Source organism: Gymnoscopelus microlampas (genome assembly GCF_963454915.1).
Source record: "Gymnoscopelus microlampas genome assembly, chromosome: 16".
Taxonomy (NCBI): Eukaryota; Metazoa; Chordata; class Actinopteri; order Myctophiformes; family Myctophidae; genus Gymnoscopelus; species Gymnoscopelus microlampas.
In genome coordinates this window covers 27,957,823-27,984,753 of record NC_139953.1, presented here as the reverse complement: position 1 = coordinate 27,984,753, position 26,931 = coordinate 27,957,823, and the positions used below count along the sequence as shown (strand labels likewise).

Below are 26,931 nucleotides of genomic sequence, written 5' to 3'. Positions count from 1 at the left end.
CATCCGTTGTGTACTGTTAAACACATACATCGTAAAGAACATCACAAACAAAACTATACTTTTAAGTGATATAAAATAGCTCTATATTCTGATAGTAATAATTGCAGTAGAGTATCGTAACAATTCAATTCAATTTTATTTAAGTGTCAAATCACAACAAGTTGTGTCAAGACACTTTACATGTAGAGCAGAGACTTGACATTGTCCCACCCTGAGCAAGCAATTTTGCGACAGTGGCAATGAAAAACTTTAACTGGAAGAAACGTCAGGCAGACTCAGGCTCTAGGGTGGGCGGTGGGAGGCTCCAACAGGGGTCGCCCCGTCTATCCAGCTCTTTAGTAAACAGAAAATACATTTTCAGTTCAGGATACCAATGGGTACACCCAATCAAGAGAGAGAACTCATACAGGATACAGTATAAACAAGTGAAATTAGAAATGGAGAAATAAAAAGGCAGACAAAATTGGAACTGGAACACTATAAAATTTAAGCTGATACATTTTTTACTCTCTACTGATTGGATGAAATTAGCAACCCACCTAAAAATGTATTTTCTGTTTATAAAGAGATGGAGAGACAGGAAGGAAGGAATAAACACTATAGCAATGAATACAATCAGAGCATGGAGATGTAATGTCTTAACAAGAAACCTTTTGTTTTAACCAAAATATATAATTTACAGCACCTTTAACTCTTGTTATGTCCCCTTCAATGGGTAGCCATGGATTCATTTTTTTTATAAACAATATAAAAGAACTTTAAAGATCTTAAAAATACTCTGGCAAGAATCAGTGTGATAACTAAACTGCATACAAAAATAACCCATCCTTTATGAAAAGTCTGACATTAGTATTGATCCAACCTTTATAATCAAATGTAATAAAAAGTACAATTGTGCTTTATCAAAAATATCAGACAAATATTATCAGATTGAATTTTAGTACAAAAATATTGAAATTCTAATAACCTTTTATAAAATACCTTTACATTTAACATTGAAATCATTGTAAAATATAAAGATTGTGCATTGAATTTCATAGTACAATAATCCATAATTATTTAGATGCAAAACGATATCAAAAAGTTGATAAATAACACAAATAAAACATGGATGCTACAATTAGACAAGAGTAGTTAGTAGTTACCGACTTATTTTAGGGGAGTTGGGTGTAAACACTTCCCAACAGTCTCTCCCGAAGCTTCACATTGTACAGGTACGGCAATTTTTGGTGATTTTGACAGTTTTTTGTTCATTAGTGTGTGCATGTACAGTACGTATGGATGTGTCCTTGCCTACAACTTTGCTTCTTTGAGGATTGAGGGTGCTGGTATGTTACCATCCTGATAATCTGAAGGCCACTGTTAATGAAAACACAATATGTTAATTTCATTACAAAGCACACAATAGAGAGCCTTTCTTCGCTCTTTTTTGGGCTGTTTTTTGTTGTTGGTTTTAAGATGTCTGAGCTGGTATTAAAGTGCATTAAAATAGGCTATAACTCCCCAAAACTTAACAGTACAGTAAAACACATTCATAAACCTTTAAGCCCAGAGGTCATTTAGTTTTGGTCACTGTGTTTCACTGGGTGATTTCCCTTTGCTTAAGGTTTTTTGAAATCACACCAATGCATTCAATAATACTTCCATGGTCATAAACTCTGCAAAAAATCTCAGGTAAAAGAGCAGTGAGTTGTAGGAACAGTGTGGTGAGACTGCTATCACCAGTAGTGTCAGATTATGTGTTGTTGAAATGGCATGGCACATACACAGTAAAATCCTCAAAGTTACTGTATCCATTTGTACCTCAGTGTACAAATGTTACCAAATGGAATTGCACTGAGTGGTAAGTGTGGTTTCAGAGGTCAACAGTGCACCAGCCATACTATATGGAGCTGAAGAGAGAGCTGCTGGCATGGCATTAAGTAGCTTCCACAAAGGTCAAGTTAAATTTAAATATATATATGTGTGTGTGTGTGTGTGTGTGTGTGTGTGTGTGTGTGTGTGTGTGTGTGTGTGTGTGTGTGTGTGTGTGTGTGTGTGTGTGTGTGTGTGTGTGTGTGTGTGTGTGTGTGTGTGTGTGTGTGTGTGTGTGTGTGTGTGTTTCTGATGCGAGTTACACATTTATCTCAGAATGTCATGTTTATAAAATATGTTTTCCCACATCACTGTGATGAAAGTATACAGTAGCATATATCCACAAGATATGTGGTAACACTTGGAATAACTTTCAGTATAAATAGTTAATAGATCATTCACAAATTGTTAGTTCATTCTTAAACATTAATTCATTTGTGTTTCGATTAAAAATTTCGGAAGGCAAGATGTGACTAGCTGTAGGTGCAGGGGGGTGCTGAGACTGAGAAGAGAAGAGGGCTCTGGTGCTATCTTTTCCAGTACTGATGTTTTGGAATAATAGGAGGAGTTGGCAGCACAGAGGGTTTACTTGTACTGAAAGTCGATAATCAACTATTAACAAATATTTAACAAGTCATTAGTAAATAGTATAATAATAGTTTGTTCTTGACCTATTAACTATTTATAAAGTATATTTTAAATCAAACAAACATTTAACAAGTCATTAATAACTCATTAGCTAACAGTTTGTGAACAATCTGTTAACTATTTATAACTCATCTGTGTTACCAGATAGTTAAAAGAGTCAAACGTCAGCAAATGAAGGCTGATGAAGGCACATTACTACTCCACAAAACATTGCTACACAACAGAAATGCAGTCTAAACCTATTTTTTCTATTTGCTCTCTTTCAATTATTGATTTATCCTTTTCTGTGGGAATGGGGTGGGGGGATTGGTTTATTCTTGTTTGTGCAATTTTATTTGCACTTGTCTGCCTTTTGTATGTTAAGAAAAAACGCAAAGAATAATAATATTTATAACATTTTACTAATATTTCGTAAAATGTTATTTGCACAGTAGGACTAACTCTTGCAACACTACAAACATGCCAAAAATACTCACACGGTTAAAACACACCTTTTAACACACTCATTCTAGATACAGTATGACTAGAATATAACTGAGACTTTACCTGTGTATGATAGGGTACAACATGGAATATGAGAGAAATATCAAGTAATTAACAGAAAACATGCACAAAGTTGATTAGAGTGTTGTTGAGTGTTGATCTTAAGACAGGGTGTAAAGTGTTGATCATTAAGACAGTGGACTGTGGAGTGTTGATAATCAAGACAGGGTGTGGTAATTGTGGGTGCTCCTACCTTTGCCCGTCGAGCTATGATTTGGGGACTTTTTTGATCAAAGGGGTTAATTGATCAAACTTGAGGAGGAGTCGGTCCGGCGATTAAGACCGTGGCTCCATAGTCCTGATCCAACATCTGCCTTTCAGCCTAAAACAACAGCTAGTGGTCACTACTGGTTTGGGGGTAACAGATGGCTTGAGTTTACAATGTGGGATGAAGTTACCGTCAGAGCTGCAGATCTTAAGGGTAGTTCTGTCATATCCCTTTATTTTTTACAATTTGCAAGAGGCGAGCCGTGGTCGGTCTGTGCGTTTGTCTGTGTGTGTGTGTCTGTGTGTGTGTGTGTGTGTGTGTGTGTGTGTGTTTGTCAAGAGCTATTCTTGCAAACAGCTCGCATGCCTAATTTCTTGTGCAAACTATAAGTCGGCTACCTTATGTTTTATACAACTTAAAATATGTAACTTTAATTCATTCATATAATAATAGAAGTCAAATGGTTATCTCAATGAATTATTAACCGGAGGCCTAAACAAATCGTTAGCTTTGCAGGTAGGGAAGAAACAAGATTTTGAGTCAGTGCTCAGCAGTTAACTTCACCCCACATCATGGATCCCTACTTTAACAGGACATGTGTCATGCAAATCCCCTGATTCTGCTCTACAATATGACAGTATTGCTTGACTTTGTGTCATTCTGTCCTTGCAAAATGTTTTAAAATTCACAACAGAAGAATATATTTTGCTCACTGTCTACTTACTCTCTTACTTGATTGTATAAAACAATTGGTCTCAGTTCAATATTCCCAACGTGTTAATCAATAAATAAATTACTACACATCTATGCAAGTGTGATTAATATTTTAATGCTATCCTTCAGATATGAAGCTCCATTACCCAGAACTGCTCATGCACTAAACACTATAACTGAAATTAACAACGAATGGAAGCCTCATGCTTTCTTTCAAGACATGCAGATCCCCCTGAAACATCACACATAGAACTAGTTTACAGTAGGCTCTCTGTTTCCAGACACCAAAGTGAAGCAGTCCGAGTAATATGGTTATAAAATCCAATAACAGATAGTTAGTATTGACATATGGACAGGCTGAGGACAAACAAGACAAACCATGCACAGGCATGCCAACTGGTTAGGGGTGGGAAAAGGTGAGAAGGATGTGTGAGCTGAAGAAAGACAGATCATCTATGGGGGTTCAGGGGTATGTCCTCTCTGGGTAGAAGTCTGCTGGCTACTACCTGGCTGTATTGTGTCATTATGACATCATAGACAGACTTTCCTCCTGTGCATGTCAGTTTTGCTATGTGCCAGCAAAGCATGACTGGCCTTGTTTGCATAGTTTATTTCTTTGTGGCAGAGAATGCACATTGCATGACCTTTTTTTGTGGTATTTTCTTGAAAACATCCCATACTGTAGACTCAAGCACAAGTCCCTATCTATACAAACGCATGTTTAATTTAAGGCTGTTCCTATATCCATTCATAGCGAAACGTGCAGTTGAGCTGTTTCAGGTGTTCAACAGTTCCACAAGATCTATAAAACCAGAATCAAACGAAGGTCAAGGTGCAGCAGTGCAGCTTCATAAATCTGATGAAAAATAATGCATCTGCATATTTGTGTCCTTGTGCCTGCAGTTTTATGCAAGACATTCATGTGTTTATCGCAGTGTTTTCACACCTTCAACAGATGTGTGTGCACTTCTGTCGTTGTTGCTCACATTGTATTTTATTTGAACCCCAAAGATTCATAAAAGTAATGCTTGATAAGTTATCTTCTTCATACTGTGAGACACAAAATGTATAGTTATAGCAGAGAGCATTATAAAAAAATGAAGGAAATAAAATCAGTAAGAGAACACACGTGCGGCCACACAAAACCAGATTTTGGCCTGTCTACCCCATGACCTAAAATTAGTTGTAATACCCCCCCATAGAGACGAGCTCCAATTTCAGCCATGAACAACTCCAGCTGCAATTAATCCATGCATCCTCCTGCGTCATGACGCCTAAATCACTCATTCTTAAAGTAAACCATAGGACCCACTTTTGTTGACAGCCGACTCACGTGCAACCAAACACGAAACACACTTTCACTTTGAGTAGGTACTCAAGAAGAAAGTCATAATGGCAGTGTAGCCAGTAGCATTCTACCCAGAGAGGACATACCGCCAGAACCCTCTAGAAACGCATCACACTCTTTCGCTTTGAGTAGCATGCATTACTCTTTTGCTTTAGTAGGCATGCAACACTCTTTAGCTTTGAATAGGCATGCATCACTTTGGCTTTGAGTAGGCATGCATCACCCTTTTGTTTTGAGTAGGCATTCATCACTCTCACTTGAGAAACCCCCAAAACAAACAAACAAACAAAACAATTTGTCATTGGATCTTCACAAATTACATATGTAATCTATTTCTGATTCAAGAAGGTGAATTTAGCCAAAAGGTGACACGTGTGCATGCCTGCATGCAGCATGACAAAAGTTATTTTTAGAACAGCAAATGTTCCACATGTAATATTTAGCACATGTTCTTCATGCAAACGGCATGACAGACAAACAAGTTTACCATGCACCTGTCCAATGCAGTGGGTCAACAATACTCACTTAGTCAACCAGATTGGCTAATTCAGAAGCATATACTGTAAATTAATATATGAACTAAATTGTCAACTTCATATCATTTGTGAAACCTGAATGTTTATGTCAATATGCTCAACAAAGTTAACCGTAACTCTTTCCAAATGTTTTAGACTTTAACTATCATTAAGGCTAATTTATACTTTGTCACTCGATGCTTTTCGCTTGACAAAAATTACATTCAACACTTTTTTCAGTTGAAAACACGTAATTGCTGTCGAGAGATTCGTCGAAAAGGGTTTGCGACAAAGTATAATTTAAGCCAGATGTATACCTAGTTGCGTGCCAGTGTCGCACACCATAAATAGCCGATCTACAAGCTCACAAGCAGCACAACACAATGTGAGCTTATAAATCAGCTATTTTTGGCAAAATCACCCTTTAGGCTTTAGGGCATTGTCCTTCCACCACCATCATTATACCATCTTAAAACACCCACTGGCCTAAATAGCCCCCATAACAACCAAAGCATGATGCCCTCCTTCTGACACTTACTGCTGCTGTGGCCAGGTTTGCATTTTGTCTCCGCAGGTCTGACTTGATGAAGCCTGCAGAAAATAAGGCAATTTAATTACACAACATACAGCACAACAGTTTAAATATTATGCGTGAGACTGCTCACCATCAAAAAATAATGAATAAATGTTATGGTAATTTAATAGTTTAATACTTCTGCAGTATCCTTACTAGTGAGAGACCTTTTGATTTAATTTCTGCTAATGGTAGTGGGGCTAAATAAGTCATATTTTAAACAAGTACAGTTATGTGAGCGTCCACTAGGTGGCTCTCAGACACAGAGGCATAACAACCAATTTCTTTCCCCAATACAATAATCAATTGAATGTCAAATGTCTGGCCATCTAATATTGTCTGGCATGCCAGACATGCTAAAATTACAAATTACACAATGCATGGCAGTTGACTTTCGAACTGGGCATTATCAAATGTTAAATGAACAATGAATGACACTTTACTCGCATTTGGGGAACATTAGTTACATAGTAGTCACTGAACACGATGCTCATTTAACCGCTAAACTCCTGTCTGCCTTTAGTGTCTATGTATCCAGCTCAATCAGCAGTTTCACTTCATCACTTCATGCATTTCACAACTCAAGGTCGAGGTGGAATGCGACTTTAAAAGGGATAGTTCACCCCCAACATGACTTTTTTTCCTATCGATTACTCACCCCATGGAGACAGCAGTGGGTTCCGGTAGGAGACACAAAGAGTCTCCTTTGTCTCTCCTACCGGAACCAACCGCTAGTGTGAACGCAGCATTACAGTTCTGTAATGCTGTTCTCTCAAGAAGATTCTCTCAAGTAAAATTAACACTGAAGGATTTTACAATGTAGATTGTGGTCAAAGACATTAAAATGGTATCAAATGGACCAGTATGCATATAAAACTGGGGGTCCTTGAAATTACAACTTTTGCAAATCAGTGTTCTACTGGCATATGACCTTTGGCCAGTAAAACCTCATTAGAGAAGCATCCAAGTGGAAAAGAGAAAAACTAATCCTGTCTCCATTGTGGAAATTATACAGTAGCAACCCATGGCCTTCAGTAGCTATCATTTTAAGTAGTTACATATTACCACATGATGTCCTCAATAGACCATGCACTAGACCTAAGTGGCATTTTAAAACTTATATTAGATGAGCTGCCAACTGAGGCATGAAGTGTGACCATGACAGACTGTTCTCTGTATGGGAGTAACTAGGGACAACCTTAAACAACTTAAACGCAATACACTTTGTTGACCGGCATCCTCCAGGCGTCTATACTTGTTCCCCCGGGCCCTCTACGCCAAATCTCTTCACAGAAAATAGCCGATCCACTAGCTCACAATGCATGGCGACCCATTGTGAGCTTGTAGATCTACTATTTTCGCCGAACGTTTGCCTAGCATGACATGCTGAGAATAGGGATGCTAGGGTTCATGTGGTTGGAATAAAGACAGCATGCTCGTTTGATGTCCCACTGTGGAAAGCACCATTTCTCTGTAAATGGACAACAAATTATTTGTTTACTGTTGCAGACCAATTACTCTGCACTGCAGGGGCTGATTTTCAAGAACATTCTGTTGGACGAATGACCACAGTGCTAAACCAAAAACACGAGTGAGGAGCATTTGATCGGAAAAAGTGGAAACACCAAATAATCATATGCCATTGTAAAAGGTTGTAAGTGTCCACCCTCAATAGGTGAATCGAGTTCAAACCATGAGTGACTGTGTGAAGTTAATATATAACTGTTTATGTTAACTTGCACACTTACACTTATACACTGTATATGTATACAGTAACCATGCAAAACTCTACTTATTCAGCGTTGCCAATCGTGCAATTTTATGCACCGTAATTTATGTACAAATCAGTTCATTAAATCTATTAATGAATCCACAGAATAACAATTAATGACCTTGGACTAAACTGAAATATGATGGAGCAGAAGTCTCTACCTGTCATTATTGTGCCGATGAGGAGAAAAACACAGAGGAAGATGTTTCCTGCCAGTGTGCCAAAGCTGTCAATGATCTTCCCCTGGCATATAGTGAATATGATCCCAAACACCTGTGTAGCACAAATATGCAAGGGTTAGAGGTGATGCATGCATGCATGCACTTGTGTGCGAGCGCACGCACACACACACACTGCAAAACATGTTTTCCCACATATTCTTATCATCCAAGGGCACTGATAATGGGTCTCCTTACATTTTTGTAGTGTGCAAGTCTTTACCATTTCTATCCTCCAAGTCCTCCATCTTTTTGACCACTTAAACCCTATATACTTTGTTAACCGGGGTCCGCCAGGAGTCTATCCTTCCTTTTCCCCCATCTACATCAAATCTCTTCGCTGAAAATATAATCTACAGTACAAGCTCACAACACGTTGCGACAGGTTTGTGAGCTTGTAGGTCAACTATTTTTGCAGGTTGTTTGTCTATTACGACATGCCTAGAATAGGGATGCTTGGACTCATGTGCTTAACTTGTTTTTTTTGTTTGCTGTACAAATATGCTAAACCCACACAGTCGCTGTGAGAGCCACAACTTGTTCACCTGTGCTGAACAGTTGAGGAGTCCGGAGGAGGTGCCCTCTGATTCTGGGTACGTTAGCTCTACTGCAAACTCAAACCCCAGAGGCAGGTAGCCCGTCATGAAGAACCTAGAACATACCAAAATAAACACAGAGAAATATTTAATTTTAAGAAGAATGAACATTGAGAATTTCAGTTTGTACTGAATCTTAACCACATGAACCCTTACTTGCGTCCCTATTCTGTGCATGTCATATTTCGTAAAGCTTGTTAGCTTGTTTCTTATCTCAGGTACTCTTGTAAATATGTAGATAACTTGTTTGGCCTTTCTGCTGTTCTCTTGTCTGATCTCCTTCCCACTTACCCCTCTTCTTCCTCTCCCTCCCCCCTCTTCTTTCTATGGAAATTAACGTTGCGATGGGAATGATGTAAAACAAGAATGACAAGTCATAATAAAGCCGCATGCGGCAGGCTTTTTTGGCCCCAATCTTGTCAACAACACAACATTTAACTATAAAGAAATGAAGATGACAAAAGACAGCTAATGGTTGTCAGGTGATGGACAATTAACACGTTGCAGAATGAATGAAAGATGCAATCAGAGTGATGCACAGCGAGCCACACAGTATAGGCAAAATAATAATAGTATTCAAATAGTAGCTTTAAGGCTACTAATCATTTATAGAGTTCTCAACGGGCCTGAAAATGAAGGCTCGGCCCTAACTGGGCCCGACTGGGCCGGCCCGGGGCTCGGCCCGAACCCGACTATTGCCATCATGTTAGGCCCAAAACCCGAAAAAAAAGAAAAGAAGATTTTCGATTTTTTGTTTTATTAAATATTTTTAATATTATTATTCTGTTCTGAATATATATTTATCTATTATGAAGATGGCGCTGACGGCAGCGGACATTAACTTACACTGTGCTTACACTGTGCTGATTTAAATTAAGTTAAATCCTTATCTTGCTCACGCACCTCTGTGCAATGAGATGCATCGTCTGCATTTCTCTGCCTCTCTCGACCGAGTCTTTGTCTCCCCCCTCCCGACTGTTTGAGACCGACTCGAGACTGTTGTTAACCTATTAGCTTAAGTTTACACGCGTTGGGTGAACACTTTTATAATACTGAACTAAACGCGGGTGGATTACATTGTATTGTGAAAATCAGAAAGCACCGTTTCTGCCACTTGTGTAACTTAACAAAACACGACGGCATAGAGCACGCCGGTCAGTTATCGTAACTCACAAAAACACATTGAACAGCCTGTTATACCTTCAAATTAAAACCATCTGAAAACGTCAACAACGACACATGTGTAGTGTACTGCGTGTATGCACGTTCTCGCGCGTGGCTTGCTATATATGGAAAACTCGCTCCTGCGTTCTTCAATTGATTTCTGAACGAACCTGACCACTGAATGTACACTATTGTTGAAGGCTGGTGTACTGTAGACCGAAATTGCTGTGGGTTTTTGTATTAAAAGGGCCCTTGATATGGATGCATCATGCGGTAGGCAGTAGCCCTGAAACATGAATGTGAACCATGGCTACATATGCGGCAATGGATTACAAGAACGCTCGTCCCCAAACACACTCGCCCGGGTCTAATCCGGCGGCCTCTGTCCGCGAAATGAATGGGGGTGAGTGTGTTTTGGGGCGAGTGTTCTGTTTACCTCGCCCAGAATCGCTTTTTTTTTTACTCTCTCTCACATGGTTAATACATTTGATTTTGGGATGTACAATACATGAAAATTACGGGATTAATAACGCAACTTGCGTCGAGAACTAATGGAGAGTGGACATTACCGCGTTTGGCTAAAAACAGTTAGTAACATCATACAAGCATACAAGCTAACTATTAGCCAAATTCGGATAGCGCTCAGACGAATCCACTGAGAGAGGCGTGTCTAGTCCCATAGCTTGGGAGGACGAGGGCGCCCGTTCAGAGTATGGGAAAGTATCCCATTGGCTTAAACGACAGCCAATCACGCAAAAAAAGTGTCGCAAACATGTCGGAAATCTGTCGGGTCAGAGTCAGACTGAATATAGAGCCGCTATGCTTTTCAGCATGCGGCTAAAAACGAATTTCACCCACTTTTTTACCTTGTAAACCTGTGATGTGACAATAAAACTGATTCTGATTCTGATTCTAAAATAGCAGCTCTACAAGGGTTGGGTTTAAGTTGTTAAGAAGCTTTAGTTGCCATCTAAGTCATAGTTTTCTTCCCCAAAACCAGAAGGGGAGATACAATACCTTTGACCCACATACTGTACATACCTGTTTCTGCAGGTTCAACAAAAGGTTAGTCAATGCAAAGATAAACCTTTAACAGGTGTGGGTCAAGGTAAAATTAGCCACTAAGCAAATAAGCATGATGACTGTCAATCATTGTCATGGATGGAAATAAGAAAATGAATGGAATGCTACACAAGTATTCTCCCATTCTCGCGAAATATTGTGGCAGAAAGTATGACCACATGCTGTTTCATGTACTTATAAAGACCGGCAAACAAAGATATACTGTATATTGTAGACAACCTCATATTGTTTCATTTACATACTGTACATAAAGACAGGCAAACAAAGATATATACTGTAGGTAGACAATTACCCTAGAGCTCCAGCAGTGACAAAGACTACCCATAGATGTCCCAAGCTCAGTGTGACAGCGTAGATGATCATCCCCACCAGGGACATGAAGTATACTACAAGTGTAGTCTGTCTGGAAAGAAAAATTAAATACACACAATACAATACATCACATAAAAAGATACAAAATGATTATGATATATTATTTATTACTGATCGTTGTAATGTTACAATGAAATCATACTATAACATATCACTATTAAATGACTGCATTTATTTAACTTTTTAACATCTAATCAGTCATCTGAAATTGAGAATATGAGTTAACTATGACCAAAAAAAGAAAAACAAAAGTTGAGCATCCAGCTCTAGCAAGCCTAGTACCACTGTGCAATATAGCATGCATCTTTCTTTCAAGTGAATTTCTAAAATAGAGTATACAGTATATGGAGGCTCAACAAGAATGGCTTCAAACTCGAAGCCTGGTGGGAGTGCATTCAGCTGCCTGAATGTACACAGCAAGCATGTGGGCGCAAAGCAGAGGACATTGGTGTGACTGGGCTAAGTTCCAGACTCCCTGGGGTTGGATGCTCCTATCAAAACACAGACAGAGACCTCTATGAAGTCAGTGAAGCAGCATGCTGCACCTGGACAAACAGCATTAACTGCAGATAAACACTAAAGTATTTATTGGGCAAGCTGAAGGGGGACATGAAAACAAACAAACAGTGCTCAGAAAACTACAAATAAAGAAATGGCGCTTGCATAACTTGCTGATGCTCGCCTACAAGAGATTTCATACAGCACTAATTGTTATGCAATCTGGGATCAGTAAACAGTATTTTATTTTTCCTTTTATTTTGTTGAATTCCTCCTCTCACTCTTTTTACTTACAGTATATACTAACTGGACTGACTCACTGTTTCTAGTGTGTGGTCTCTTCACAAAATTGCCACTGTCTAATGAAAGAGAAGGGAACCACAGACTGTATTTCTCTTTTGCCTTACTTGTAGGTTTTTGTCCTATCCAACCAGATGCCGCAAATCAAGGAACCAACCATGCCCGCGATGACAATAGTGAGACCTATCCTCCCAGCATTCACTTCTTCGCCCTTAATGTCAGTGAGGAGAGAGCATCGTTAGTGAACTTACAACTCCTGATAGTTGAGAAATCTGAAGGAACTAAATTTAGGCATGCAAACAGCCCCGAGGTGAAAAAGGTGACAACATGTTGTTTTCTTTCGGGTCAGGTGTCACACAATTGCCCTATTTGGGTTCAAAAAGGTGACTGTAGCTGAAAAGTGACACTTTTGCATGTCTGAAATTAGGAAACTTGCTGAATCAGCAAGTATAGTACACTATATAGTATACTATATGCACTATATAAGCATATTAAAGTTGTGGGGACACTGTAGTATGCAATTCAATTGTAACAGTGTTTTCCGACTCTGAAAATGTACAATGAAATTAAATTCAGATTTCTTATCTTGATCTTATCTTGTGTCATCTTATCTCACATTGAATTATTATTATGTTAAACTAAATACTGTATGTACCTTTCTATATACAGTACTGCATTAGACTTACAGGGTAGTGCTCAATGATCATACGGTTGAGAAGGGTCCCAACAGCGTAGAAACAACCTACATTCAGTCCTGTGGAAAGGAGACAAATTATGACTATGAATCGTGAGTCGAGAGTGAGTAGGCACAACCAGAAACACAAAAAAATAGAGAAAGTGCTCTTCGGAGCACAGTGGCACAATGTTCGGAGTTCGCCAATCTGGAATGCGAAAAATCTGACAGATCGGACGGATCCGTCTTGATCACTTGACTAAAGAGATAATATGTACCGATTTGCGTGATGTCTGGACAACATTTGTAGGAGTAAAATGTTTTGCAAAAATCGGCCTCCTGGTGGCGCTATAATAGGGCAATGTTGAAAGGGTGGCATTTGTTCCTCAACGTAGTGAGAATGTGCGTGCAAAGTTTCACAGCAATCGGACGCTGCGTTCATGATTTGCGGCATTTTGTTCAAAACGGGCCACTCCTGCAAACTTTAGCTGTCAATCTTAGCCAATCGGGATGGAATATGAAAAATCGAACACACACGTTTCGTTTAATGACTATAGAGATACTGTGTACCGATTTGCGTGATGTTTGGATAAAATCTGTAGCAGTACTGTCAAAAAATGTGTTTTGCAAAAAGCGGCCTCCTGGTGGCACTATAACAGGCCCATGTAAAAGATTTGGGGCAGAGGTTCTGAATTGGCATCCAGGGAGTGTGTGCACTCAGTTTTGGAGATTAGCTGTCCACAGACAGAATGACACACGCACGGATGGACGGACGCCGGACAGGGTGCAAAACATAACCTCACCATGCCTTTCGGCCTGACGGAGACAATAAAGAATAGGACAGGCCAGCTAGAGAAAGCTAAAGCTTTACCAAAAAGGAAAAACCCAGTGACCTCAGCATAATTATCTGGCAACTCACTCATCTTTTACATGAACAAAACATGCACACAGAGAAGTGCACCCACACCGTCAATGAGACATGAATGAAATGTAATTAACAGACTGATTGCTTAAAATTGCCCCTCTCACAAAATGCAGGATACTCAAAATAAGCAACTGATCGAACATGTTCTATCAAACATTGTCAGACTACCAACAAACTTTGAACCCCACTGGGGAAACAAGTCCTATGAATCTTTAATCACCAAATGGGCTGTAACTGTATACTGATTGTATGATAAGATAGAGACATGGCTCTGTGCTCTGTATGTCTTAAAGAAGTCAGTGGTTCCCTTAAGGTGACTCTCCACCCAACAGACTACTTCAGACTATTTCAGAATACAATAGACTGGAAGTCTGTTGGCAAATGTTGGCATTTAGTTCAGCACAAACTGTCGGCCGATGCGCACATTGTTGTGCTAATGCCGTAGAGCTGGCAGCACTGGCCTGCAAGATGCTGCCAGTGTTGCCAGCTCTGCTTATTATAAGCGACTTTGGGCATGTTTTCCAGTAAAGTCGCTTGTATATATTCATAGTTGCGGGTTGCTTTTGTTTGGGCTTGTTTCTGAAGTATAGTTGCTTATTTGGGCTTGCTTTCAAGATTATTTTTGAAAATAGCTGTAATAGGGCTTAAGTGGTGAAACTGGTCGCTTTTAGGCTTGTTTTCATAGACCTGGTCACTTGTTTCACTCACGGGATCTGGCAACACTGGAGCCAGCTCGGACTGCAGCTCGGACCAAACCTTTACCCCCTCTCTCCCCCCTCTTCACTACCCCACGACTACCGACGGCTCTACCGGTCGGCCCAACGACAGAACCTGCTCGGTTGGTCATCGACGGTAACCTTCGAGTCGCGATATCGACAACAGGTTGTCGGCAGGAGACGCTTTCCAACACCTCCCGCAGGCGAATCGGCCCAATATCTGTGTGGTAGAGAGCTGCCTTAAAGTGGCAGATCTCCTGTGGGATTAATGGCTGATAATGGTGAATAATAAATGTGACACTGACCTATATTTACCAATCACTTTCAGATTGGATTTTCTAATTTAGTGGCTACAATAAGTGTTTATCATAATAAAAAACAGAGAAAAACAGTGTCCATGTTACTAAGCCAATTTAGCTTCTTTTCCATTCCTGTGCATCAAAGGCATTCAATTTGCGAACATTCCTTACATTAATCTGTAGTTTGAAAGCTACTGTTGGTGCACAATAAAAATATGAAAAGTTCTTTGAACTTTGAGAGCGTAAAATGGACTCTGGATTTGACTGTGGTGAATGATGAAAACAAACCATATGTGATGATGAGGAGGATGAATGGCTTGTTGCGGAGTAGCCTGAGGATGGAGGCTGTGTAGGAGTACTGCTCTGGAGGAATGCTACGAGCTGTAGCCTGGGCTTGTGTGGGAGGTAGTTCAGGGCGCTCCTGGAAAACTGACAAGGACATAATTTCATGTTACAAACGCTTTACTAAATAAGTAATGATGTCCTTAAAGTAAAACAAAACTAAAGTTAAATTGTATATCTTTTGTGAGTGGCAAATGTTTCACAACACCCACTCCATGAATTTCACCCCCGAAAGCCTTTTCTATTATAAGTTCTATTGAAAAGGTGGCTCGGTGAGCCTTTCCCGCGAAAATGGCGTCATCCGGACGGAAAACGGAAAAGGAAATGCACCGGTTTCCTGTTTGGCCAGGAACTACCACACCGGTTTCCTGTTTGGCCAGGAACTACCGCGCTAATAACAAAAAGGAATCTCACGCTGTTTTTAAGAGATTGTAGGATTTGAAGATCGAAAAACAACAGAAAAAGAAAACACAGCTCACGGTAACTAAAGCTCCACTGGCTAAGAGAAACGATCCACAGATAGTATAAAACAATTAAAAGAACGCTTTTTGAAACGCTTCCGTCTTCCGGTGAAAACAAATGGAATTCAACACAACAAATACATCTTAGCACTAAAAACAGTTGCAGTCTGTCGCACAAACTGTATATCCCCCCACAGCTTTGTCGTGTCCTGACAGCTGCACCGCACGACTAGACACAGCCCTGGGTAGGCAAACCTGGCGGAAATCTGCCCTCAGAGAAATGCACTTTTCTAGTTTAAAAAAAAAGTTTTATTAGTATTGACTTTTATTTACTTCTTGTCTTTTTAGGTCCTTACACACCGGGAGCATTATTTTTTGCGATTAATTTCCAACAGCTTAGTCATGAGTACATCCAGAATAGTACACAACGTAATGTTATTCTGAAACTAGGTGGATTTTTCAGTGTGAATAAAAGCATCAACCTGTTCGAATGAAGCATCGCAAAATTAATAGTTTGATTTGAAATATTCGGCGATGCATTTTTGGATTGTTTATTCATCACGTTCCCGGTGTGTGAGAAACTCTAACCTGTAGTCTACCTCTCCTGTGTTTCTTACCTCTATTGTTACTCTGACACCTGAATGTCCCTCTTGGGATCAATAATGTTTTATCTTATCTTATCCCTGTCATTTATATTTCAAGCTGCCTTTCTCCTGGGTGAGCTTAAGCAGGGTCAAATGATAGGATGAATGAGTGCAGATGTCTCCATTTGTGGTTATTAGCACTGAGCCAAACTACCCCAGGGGACCTAACCAGCAGAAATGTGTACAGTAAGCAAGTTCTCGCCAATCCTGAGAAATTAACCTTTTCATTGATATAGTATCTCTCTGAGTGGACGGGAAGAGCGTTAATTATAATGAATTGATTAACAGCCTTACTGTTTTTCACAATGGAATTTCACAAAAATAAAGTCATTCAAGTGTTTATTTGCACAAAAAGTTTTTTCCCCAATCAAACCACGAACGCCGTTTTCCTATCGCCTCACAGTAGCGGGGGGGCGGGGGGGGGGGGGGGGGGGGAGAGCATGGGGGGAGAGCATGGCGCAGTCAGCGCACAGAAGTCAAGGCACAGACGGCTATGTTGTTGACGGACAATGGGTGCACGCTTATGAGAAACAACAAATATAAAACCTGGCGTAACAGTTGCGTGCATTAGCGCAAGATGAGGATAAAAGGGAACATTCAGTCTAAATGTCCAGTTTGCTAATTCACAACTAGTAACTACTACTACTTTTGTATTTGAAACTTAAAATTTCTCTAAATATTATAAACTTTCACGACACCCTAAGTACAAATATCATTTATGAAAAGGCTACTATAGGCTACAGTGAAGTCGAACTGAATGACTGAAACGGCTAGTCCTTGGGAAACCATAAACCTATATAGGCCTACATCTAAATGAGTTGCCTTTTAAGGAAACTTACAAATTACAAATTCCTTACATTACAAATCCTTATAAGCTATATATTTCTGCGGGATGCATAGTAGCTAAAACTCTACATTTATTTAGTGAGAGCATTGCTCCTCCCAGCCCCACCCGCCCCCCCGCTACTGCGAGGCGATAGGAAAACGCTGTTCACAACCAAACCACTTTACATACTAATTTGCATTCAAAGAGGCTTCTAGGAGTTTAACTTTTGCTGTCAGTTCCTTTACAGAGGGGCTTCACTCAAATGTATCACCTCACTTCTCTTGCCTACAGAAACGAGACTAATCTCTAGTCCTGGAACTCTCTCCACTGACTCACACAGCAGGGGCCATGAATCAGGACCCCAGATGGCACTGACAGCAGGATACCCATCACCCACCGTGTGTGTGTGTGTGTGTGTGTGTGTGTGTGTGTGTGTGTGTGTGTGTGTGTGTGTGTGTGTGTGTGTGTGTGTGTGTGTGTGTGTGTGTGTTTCTGAGTCCTGTTTGCCTAGTGTCGCATAGACAAACAATCGGAACTTTCCACCCACTCATACATCTGGTGACATTTAAATACAATGTAGTGGTTAGTTACAACTGGGTGTAAACCGCTTGGGGATAAAACAAATACATTAAAAAAAACTTCATTACAGAACCAACCAACCAGTGATATGATATTTGTATACTACTTAAATAGTTTTGAAAAAATATGCTGCTATTTGTCCCAAAATGACTGCAAAAGATTGCTGCTATTTGTCTGAAAAAGCTTTATAACCTGTACATATAACATGTATATAACGACACAATGTGACATAGCGTTTACACAATGCTGTACCCCTTCCAACTGTATTTTCCCCATTTCTCAAGCTTTCATTATATTTTGACACTTGCTTTGGCAAAGTGAACATATGTGTATGCCAATAAAGCTCCTTTGAATTGAATTGATATGATTTGTTTTCAAAGCAAAAGGCGTAGGTTTGTCTGCGGCCATATTCTCTGCTGTTCTAGCCACTTTCTTTTCACCATGACACACAGAACAAGTCATCATGTGATTATCAAGAGAATACTTATCCCCATCTATTAATCTTACAAACCAACAGATTATGCCTAAATAAATGGAAAATGAATGATGTTAGTCTGCCCGTCCATACTCCCTTAAGGTTTAGTTTAAGTATTTGCATTATATAAAGTAGGTGTATTGCCAGGGGGCTACTAATGACAAAGAACTCTTAGCAGAGCTAATTGTGTGCATGGCACTACAATGAAAACATCTATTACAAATACCCTTTTGTCTTAAAGAATGCAAATTTTCATACCACACCCTCCTTCAGGACAATGGTGTTTTCAGCCCTCATGCCGATCCAAGCTTGTGGCCTGCCCTTGCAGTGCTTCTATGGACACTTATGATGTGGTCTGCTGTACAGTAGCCAGCCACTTCTAAGATGTGTAGTTTCTCGATAAGAGTATACCATTCTCTTAATTCATATGGAACGGTTGCATGTGATTGCTGAGTGAGGAATATGAAGGACGGAGGACCAGACAGCAGAGTGGAAAAACATAAGAAAAGTGTTTTGTTGTGAAAGGCGGCGAATGAAAGAAAAATGAGAATGGCAGGAAAAGTAAGAGAACTACAGTAGTTGCAAAAACGCACATCAGATGAAGGGCGACTCAAGGCCGTTTTATAAGACAAGCGTCTGTTAATAGCGTCTGCAGAGAGAAATTATTATTTCTTTATTTATTATTTCCAAATGAAAAGAATGTCTACGGTATGTTTTTTTCATTTGAAACTCATTTTTGTCGACTGAATCTGTCAACAAACACTTCTCTCGCTAGTATAAAACAACCTTTATGCTAGGCTGACGTAAACCCACACAGCTGTGTTCAAATTCCCCCTGAGGGGAGGTTTTTGTTCTTGTGTAAAGTAGTATGAGGTCAGATAGTCTTCTTTTCTACTGAAAGACGCTGTTTGTTAGGGCGGCAAGAACGTTGTAAACTTCAAACGACACCTCTTTGGTCGTTGGATAAGAGGGAATTCCCTGTAGGCCTTGCAAGGACACACAAACCCCAAAACTAGATAACCCAGAAAGGTTCTGACAAAGAAACTGTTGAGAGACTGGAGAGACTGGAGAGACTGGAGAGACTGGCTGTGCCATTTGATTTCAACATTCTAAAAATGTTGGCAAAATTGCTAAGTATATCAGAACAATAGTATTGGGGGAAAAAAAGTAAAAACTCTTACCAATGACAACAAGGATAAAGAGTACGGTGGCTGCTCCCGCAGTAATGTAGAACATAATACGTATGTGGTGAGCCAGCTCATCTATGTCGTCCACATTGGGCACCAGGATAGGTGGTACCAGGAACCCAATGGCAATGCCCAGCTGTAAGGCAAAAAACAACATCATCAACCCCAAAGTTAAATAAATCAGCTGATGAATGCTTCATTTAGACTGGTTAATTAACAATGCAATGCATGCATTTCGAGTGGACTGAATGATCTTATCCAGTTTGTGCTTAAGAGAAAGAAATACAAAGAGAAACATTTCTGCAGGACAATTTCTTTATTGCAGTTTTAAAGTTATACAGTATGTAGACCATTTCCATCAACATACACCACCATCTGATGTCAGGAGCAACCCATCTTTTAACTGCAGTGAAGAGCTGCTGCTAGCACTGGAATATACCCATTGCAAGATGGACATTTGACACGTCATGTTTTTAGTCGATAGTGATACCTACTGTAGGGGTCCCCAGACCTGCCAGTGTTTGCAGATAGCTGTTCAGCAAATAGTGAACAATTGCTTTAAGGTAAAGGTGCTGCCCCAGCCCGTAGGATAACGTGCAGTGACCACTATCACCTTCCCCTTCCGGCTCCCCATCCGGCTTTGTCGAGTGTCTACACTGTAGACGCTCGACGAAGCCGGATGCACCACGGTGGATTCTAACCCATTGCTATTTTTATTAGGAAGATAACCCACACTGGATCCGCAGATCTGGATCTTCAAATAGTAAAATGATTGATTTTATTTAAAAACGAATAGTACCAGGTTTGGTGATGTTACAGGCTAAAAGAGCTCCTCCTGAATGGTTAGTCAATGAGGAGCATATTTTCAATGATCAATTTCCAGTGAATGGAGCAATCATTTTTTTATTTCTTGAGTTAGATCATGGCAAGGTAACTACACAACCCAAACCTCTACCAAAGTGGTCTAGCCCTTCAAAGACATTAAGTGGTTGTATTAATGTGGATGTCCTTTGCTGAATTGCTTTACAATAGATCAAAACAAAAGGATCCTGTAAATGTAAGGCGTCAATGGAAACTGGACATCAACTGCACAGTATAATATGTACTACCAGTGATGAGTATCACTCCATCACACACACACACACACACACACACACACACACACACACACACACACACACACACACACACACACACACACACACACACACACACACACACACACACACACACACACACAGTTCTGCTGCTCTTTTATAGTTTAAAAGTTTACATAGTCAAAACAAGTCAACATATGCAGCAACTCAAACCATTAGGTTAACTACAAGGCCCTTTAAGGCCCTAATGTTCTTGCAGTACACAACATAGAATTTTAAAGCCCCCTTCTTCTAGAGAAAGTCAAATCCCCCTTTTACTGCAAAACAATGGCTAGAGACCCCTTTTCACAAGTCTTTAAAAAAGTTGATTTTGATGCTCAATCCTGGCATGCTTCAATATTTAACAAATAATAGCACAAAATTGTCTGAATAGACAGGGAATGGTCAAGAGAGTTTCTCCAACAGTTAACACAGTCAGCCCATAATACGTCCACACTATGGTACTACATGTACCACTTGACTCAGACATACAGTGGAGCACTGTATACCCACAAACAGCACTCACACTGTTTGTCGATATACACACTGTCTGTACCACACTGTATGGTCTTTGACGTAGACTGTATATGATAACGAACAAGACATGAAGACAAACCTGGTTTCCCAGTACCCCTATGGAGCATGCAGTGGAAACTTCCCTCTGGCCAAACCACACCGACGCCAGGTAGGAGGGAATACCAAGGACGAACACAGTGGATACCGAGCACACAAACTGGCCAAAGAAAGTGACAGCGAACAGATCGGGACCCGCACTGCCGATTTTGATCCACGCACCGATGCAGTTGAAGGCCGCACCGACCAGGACCACATCCCGGATCCCTCTATTGTCCAGTAGCCACAAGACCGGCAGGATGAGTGGGATGTACGTGAGCAGGTAGATCATGGCCAGCCAGTCGATAGCCAGGGAGTCAATGTTGTAGAAGCGCATGAATATGTTGCTGATGATGCCGTATTGAAGCCACATAAAGGCATTGCTGGCTGAGACGCCGCTGAACAGGAACAGCATGACCCAGCGTCGGAGGTAGAGCTTGGTCACAGGCTTTGGGACCAGCTCGGCCCTGTCACCACAAGTAGCCTCGACATCTGACCGGGAACTGATGGAGAGAGCTCTACCCAAAGGTCCTGGACTCCACTGTAGGGAAGCCAGGCCCGGAGTGATATTCTTTACAGCCTTGGACAGGGGCCATTCCTCACTGCTGGATTTTGAACCTGCACTGTTCCCTTTCTTTCCGTTGCTGAGCGGCATTTCAACTGTCTTAAGACGGGGCCCGTAATTGTTGTAGCAATATATCGCTGGCCCCTTGTCATGTATTAACTCGTCTTGGTGAAGAGTAGCTGCTTTACTCAAATGTTTCGGAGAGGAAAAGCGACTGAAGCTACCAGCTGTGACTGGGTGTCTCACAATGTCCTCGACCCATTCACGCCTCGTTGCTTATGCTGGCTGTGGGGCTCATCTGGATGTTACGCTATTTATCACCTCCTGCAGCATTGTCATGTGATGGTAACATACAGGAATTCTCTCATCTCCTCCCACTATTAGCCTACCTCTTTGTGTTTTTTGTTTGAACTGTAAAAGATCCCCTTGTGAAATCTAAATGCATGCACCATGGATTAGGGGGATAGACTATTATGGACTACTTTGAACAAACCACGATAAGTTACGGGTTACCATAAGATCGTGACAAAAAAAGAACAACATGTTAACCAAAAAAAGAACAACATGTTAACCAAAAAAAGAACAACATGTTAACCATTTAACCAGACCTGTGCATGCACAGAACACTGAAATATCTAATGAGAATCTGTGCATTATGAAGGACTGGCACAGAAATTATCCTTTCAAACATCAAAAGGCATTATGAAGCAGGCCCTAATATGATACCATAATAGTCGACATAATATGTCAATTGTTGTGTCCTATATAGCACACACAACAAACGGTCAAACGGTTAACCACGAACAGAGTCTTGTGGCCCCCGACTTCAAGTCATTTGACAATTGTGGCCCGTGCTTAATCTAGTTGAATACCCCTGCTCTTACCTCTTCTCTATAGCAATGAATACTATTACTATCAGAATATAGTGCAATATAGTGCCAAAAAATATCACTTACCCTACCTTTAACAAACAAATAATAATAACATGTTGGCACCAATTTTACAATTAAACATATTATTCTGCAGATCAATGAACGTTCTGAATGAGGCAGAAGTTACAAACCTTTTGAAAAATATATTTATAAACTTGAGTCCATAACAGTGGGTCAGTAATGTCTCCATGACTTTTCCTAAGTTGAGTCAACTAATCTATTTTGGAACAACCAGGTATTCAACATCATTACTATTCTTATTGTGAAGGCAGCATCAAACACATTATATCATTATGACAAATTAATGTCAATAAAGAACAATGTTGAAGTTAAACAGAGACTTATAAAAGGAATAGGAGGACTAGTCTAATAATTATAATTTCACTGAGAAAACAGGGTGCAGTTTATTTCCAGGTCCTCTTTGATCACAGATAATGTGCAGTGTCACTCAAATGAGAAGATTAGGGAATTAGAAGTTGTAAAAGATAAAAGCCAGACTTGACCCTACACTCACCACATAGATGGCAGTCAATTAACAAGATAAATGGCCAAATCCAAATGTTAATAAGTATGAGCATTATTTAATATTTGGTCCTTTGCATTAGTATAATTAACAGTAATATCACTGGGTCATGCACACAGATGATAAATGTTTGCTGATGCTAAATCTATGAGGAAATAGAAATAAATAAGTTAAGAACTGAACCTGTCGATATCTCTGTATATTTGTGCACACACAAGGGTTAATGGCTCTGTGCTAGAGTTACACTTGCAGTTTGACACATGTTTTCCTAGTAGTAGTAGGCCAAATGGTATGGTGCACAAGTGTCAATATACTGCATTATTATTTTCTTCCTACCTCAGTTTATGTTGTGTATACATGTACATAGGTGATTCTCTCTTCCTCTGTTGTCAGTTTAAATAATACATTGTTGGCTGCTATAACACAATTTACCAAGGGAAGTTTACGTAGTCTCATAATATATGGAATAATATTTGACTGCTATTACCAGTTAGTGACAGCAGTAAATCAGTATGCTGTTCTGTCATATATTTCAACTTAAATGATTTCATACATGCTTGCTGCTACATCGAAACAGTCTTGTTGTATTGATTCTAATGTATGCTGTTGTTATTAGTCAGTCATATCACAAAAGTGATGTGACTGACAAAAGTTATAAAAAAGGAAGTGAGAATTGGTGTCCAACGCCATGTCAAGTGACTTCGCATCATAGTGTGTCAAAGGGCAATATCTTATAGATTCATCTGAAGAACATGTGAAAGTTTCATGAAACCAGTTTGTCATGAATCCCACAATGATGTTCTGAGCATTAAGTGCTGCATGCAACAACCTGTTGCAATTTGGATCGTGATGTTCTTTTGCTATAGAAAAATAAACATGAAAATTGCGGATTAACTAAGATGTTAAACTGTAAAGCAGTGCCTATCTGAGCGACCAAACCACGTTGTGCACAGAGATTTGAATCATATAGATAGACAATGCTCCCCTGCACTGAATTGAAAGATGCATGGGGACTCCATTGTCTGAGGTCTTGTGCTGTGTTGATTTGTGTTTTATCGTTTTACTTTGGTAGTATTGTTGGTCGACACTAATATTTATATTTGTACTTTTTCTTATTCATATATTGGTTCATTTGTTGGTGTACTGTATGCGATTTGTGTCCCTGGATGGGAGGATGGAGAGTGGGAAGGAGGGGGGTGGTTGAGAGAGTATATTAGAAACACAACTGCAGTGTTTTCCTTCCTCCATGTATGGAAAAATAACAATAAAAACAAAGTGAACGAGAAAAAAAACCCAGCATAGCCAAGTAATGTGTGTATATGCGTGTCTTTTGTGGAGCTTGCAGTGTTTTATCACTGTATGTGAACCTGAGGATGCCTGAGATTACCAGCACTGACAGCGTGCGTGCTTAATTGCGCAAATTACCGAGATGGGTAACCAACCACATCAAGCTTGACCTGTTAAACATATTATTCAATAATATGTTACAGCAGTCCATGGTAAAACTACATAAACTGCCAATGTTTAACTTGGAAGACCTTTTGCAACATGACCTCATACATACACACCTGATTCCCAAAAACTCCGATGGAGCAAGCTGTCGACACCTCGTCTGACCCGAACCACACCGATGCCAGTCTCGACGGCATGCCGAGGATGAACACCTGCGCACACGAGCAGCAGAACTGTCCCAGGAAGGTCACGGCGAACAGATCCGGCCTAGCGCTGGTCACTTTGACCCACGTCCCCGCGCAGTTCAACGCGGTGGCCACCAGCGCCACGACCCGGAGTCCCTTCTTATCCAGGATCCACGTCACAGGGAATATGAACGGGATGTACGTGAGCATGTAGATCATGGACATCCAGTCGATGGTGAAGGCGTCCACGCCGTAGAACTTCATGAAGATGTTGCCTATGTATGATTAGGCCTGTCACAATTATTACATAATAATCGCCTAATTGCAACAATTTGAGATAGTCGCAATTATTTTTGCATAATAGTCATAATAGTTTCCATGTTGAAAAATGTTCATATATTTTCAAACTTTTTCCAAAAATCTAGCACCTTAACTATTGTCCATATCATGCACAGTATACCTCTGCTGCTATGCTCACATACCTTTATATCTTATCTCTGGGTACTTGTGTAAATATGTAGATAACTTATTGGGGAGGGGGTTTGCTCTCTTGTTTGATCTCCTTTCCCACCCTCTTCTTCTTCCCCTTCTTTTTTTCTATGGAAATAACGATACGATGGGAACTATGCACAAAAACGAATTTCACCCACTTTTTTACTTCTGTAAACCTGTGATGTGATCATGTGACAATAAAGCTATTTCCCCTAATTTTATTTTATTGAATGTTCTTGAAAGTATATTATTAAATGTGTCAGTAATGTCTTTATATATGTAAGTTATTTGTCATATCTGCCCTGTGCAATTTGTGATTATTAAGCCTAGTAAAAATAACTAACAGAAATTAAAAGTTGTATTCATACGTTCCAGTGCTCAATGCACAAAAACACAATTAAATCGTTAATCGCAATTACTTGTATGACAATTAATCATCAACTTCAATTTGTAATCGTGACAGGCAGCCCTACCTATGATTCCGTACTGGATCCATTGGAAAGAGTTGCACAGAGAGTAGGAGCTGAAGAGGCACACGATGAGCCACCGCCGCTTGTAAAGGCGCGTGGAGGGCTTCGGTTCCACACCGTTCATAGTATTCATTGATTGTACGGGTTCTTCACGTTGCATCATTACGCTCTTTTCCAAATCCGTCGTCATTTCGTTGTCGTTGATCTCATGATCAACGGCGGGTTTTTCGATCATTTTTAAAAATGCTATTAATACACTGTCCACTCAAGACACTTCAATGGCTGATGTTACTCCTACTGTATTACTCGTACGAACACCAAAACGCTCGCCCCAAAACGCAGTCAACCCGGGAAATACGACGAACTCGGAACGGTCGCCACCTATTTCTAAAGGTAACGGTAATTTCTAAACGTAAACTAAACGAACCTAACCTTATTTCAAAACCTAACCTCAGTAAAACGGTGCCAGAACCCAACCTTATTCCTAAACTTAACCCCAGTCAAACTATGCCTAACAATAAACTTCTTTCTAAACTTATCCTCAGTAAAACAAATAGAGGAGAACCGCTGGGAGCTGAGCGAGCGTGTTTGGGCAGTTTGGGGGCGAGCCTTCCGGCGGTTACCACTCCGACTGTATGTATATGCTACTGTCTCCTCAGGCACAATGACTAACGTTACTTTGCATGCTATTCAACATAAAGTCATAAACTAGAGCTTGAGGTGGTTTTACAGGGGTTTTCTTTCACACATACGCTCTTTTACTGCCCCGGTGACGAAAGAGAAAATATTTCACAAAGTTTGTAAACTAGGGCTGAGCGATTAGTTGACGATATAAAGCGCAACAGAGGTTAATTTCCATTACAACTTCCAATGTGTAGTATAGTAGGCTGTAGTAGGCTACAACTCAGTCAATTTCCTCTCTGGTGGATTTGACTTTACTTACAGTACAGTTGAAAACCCATTCAGACTGAGAGACTCGCTTACATTTAAACGTATGGATTGGAGGATACAGCGACCTGCTCGACGACGAC

At 40.2% G+C, this 26,931-nt stretch overlaps 2 protein-coding genes across 3 annotated transcripts; both read right to left on the bottom strand.

Moving 5' to 3' along the window:
- LOC311062712 (choline/ethanolamine transporter flvcr2b-like) lies at positions 1-26,931 on the bottom strand. 2 transcript variants are annotated; one of them, XR_014602532.1, is made up of 12 exons: positions 25,904-26,931; positions 24,870-25,213; positions 19,528-19,669; positions 15,308-15,448; positions 13,093-13,160; positions 12,514-12,617; positions 11,529-11,639; positions 8,939-9,044; positions 8,337-8,448; positions 6,369-6,421; positions 3,239-3,367; positions 1-1,359 (listed from the first exon to the last, which is right to left on the bottom strand). XR_014602532.1 is itself a non-coding variant. In XM_084081922.1 (11 exons), exons 1-11 carry the CDS (start codon positions 26,133-26,135, stop codon positions 3,293-3,295), a joined length of 1,488 nt encoding a protein of 495 aa, XP_083938048.1. In that variant the 5' UTR covers positions 26,136-26,931; the 3' UTR covers positions 2,169-3,292. The 2 variants fall into 2 exon arrangements, 1 of the variants encoding a protein (XP_083938048.1); XM_084081922.1 differs by lacking the exon at positions 1-1,359 and having other exon boundaries at positions 2,169-3,367.
- LOC311063817 (choline/ethanolamine transporter flvcr2b-like) lies at positions 21,075-24,243 on the bottom strand (the record flags this gene model as incomplete). Its single annotated transcript, XM_084083429.1, has 2 exons — positions 21,286-24,243; positions 21,075-21,086 (listed from the first exon to the last, which is right to left on the bottom strand). The coding sequence occupies exons 1-2, from the start codon at positions 21,934-21,936 to the stop codon at positions 21,075-21,077; spliced, it is 663 nt and encodes a 220-aa protein (XP_083939555.1). The 5' UTR covers positions 21,937-24,243.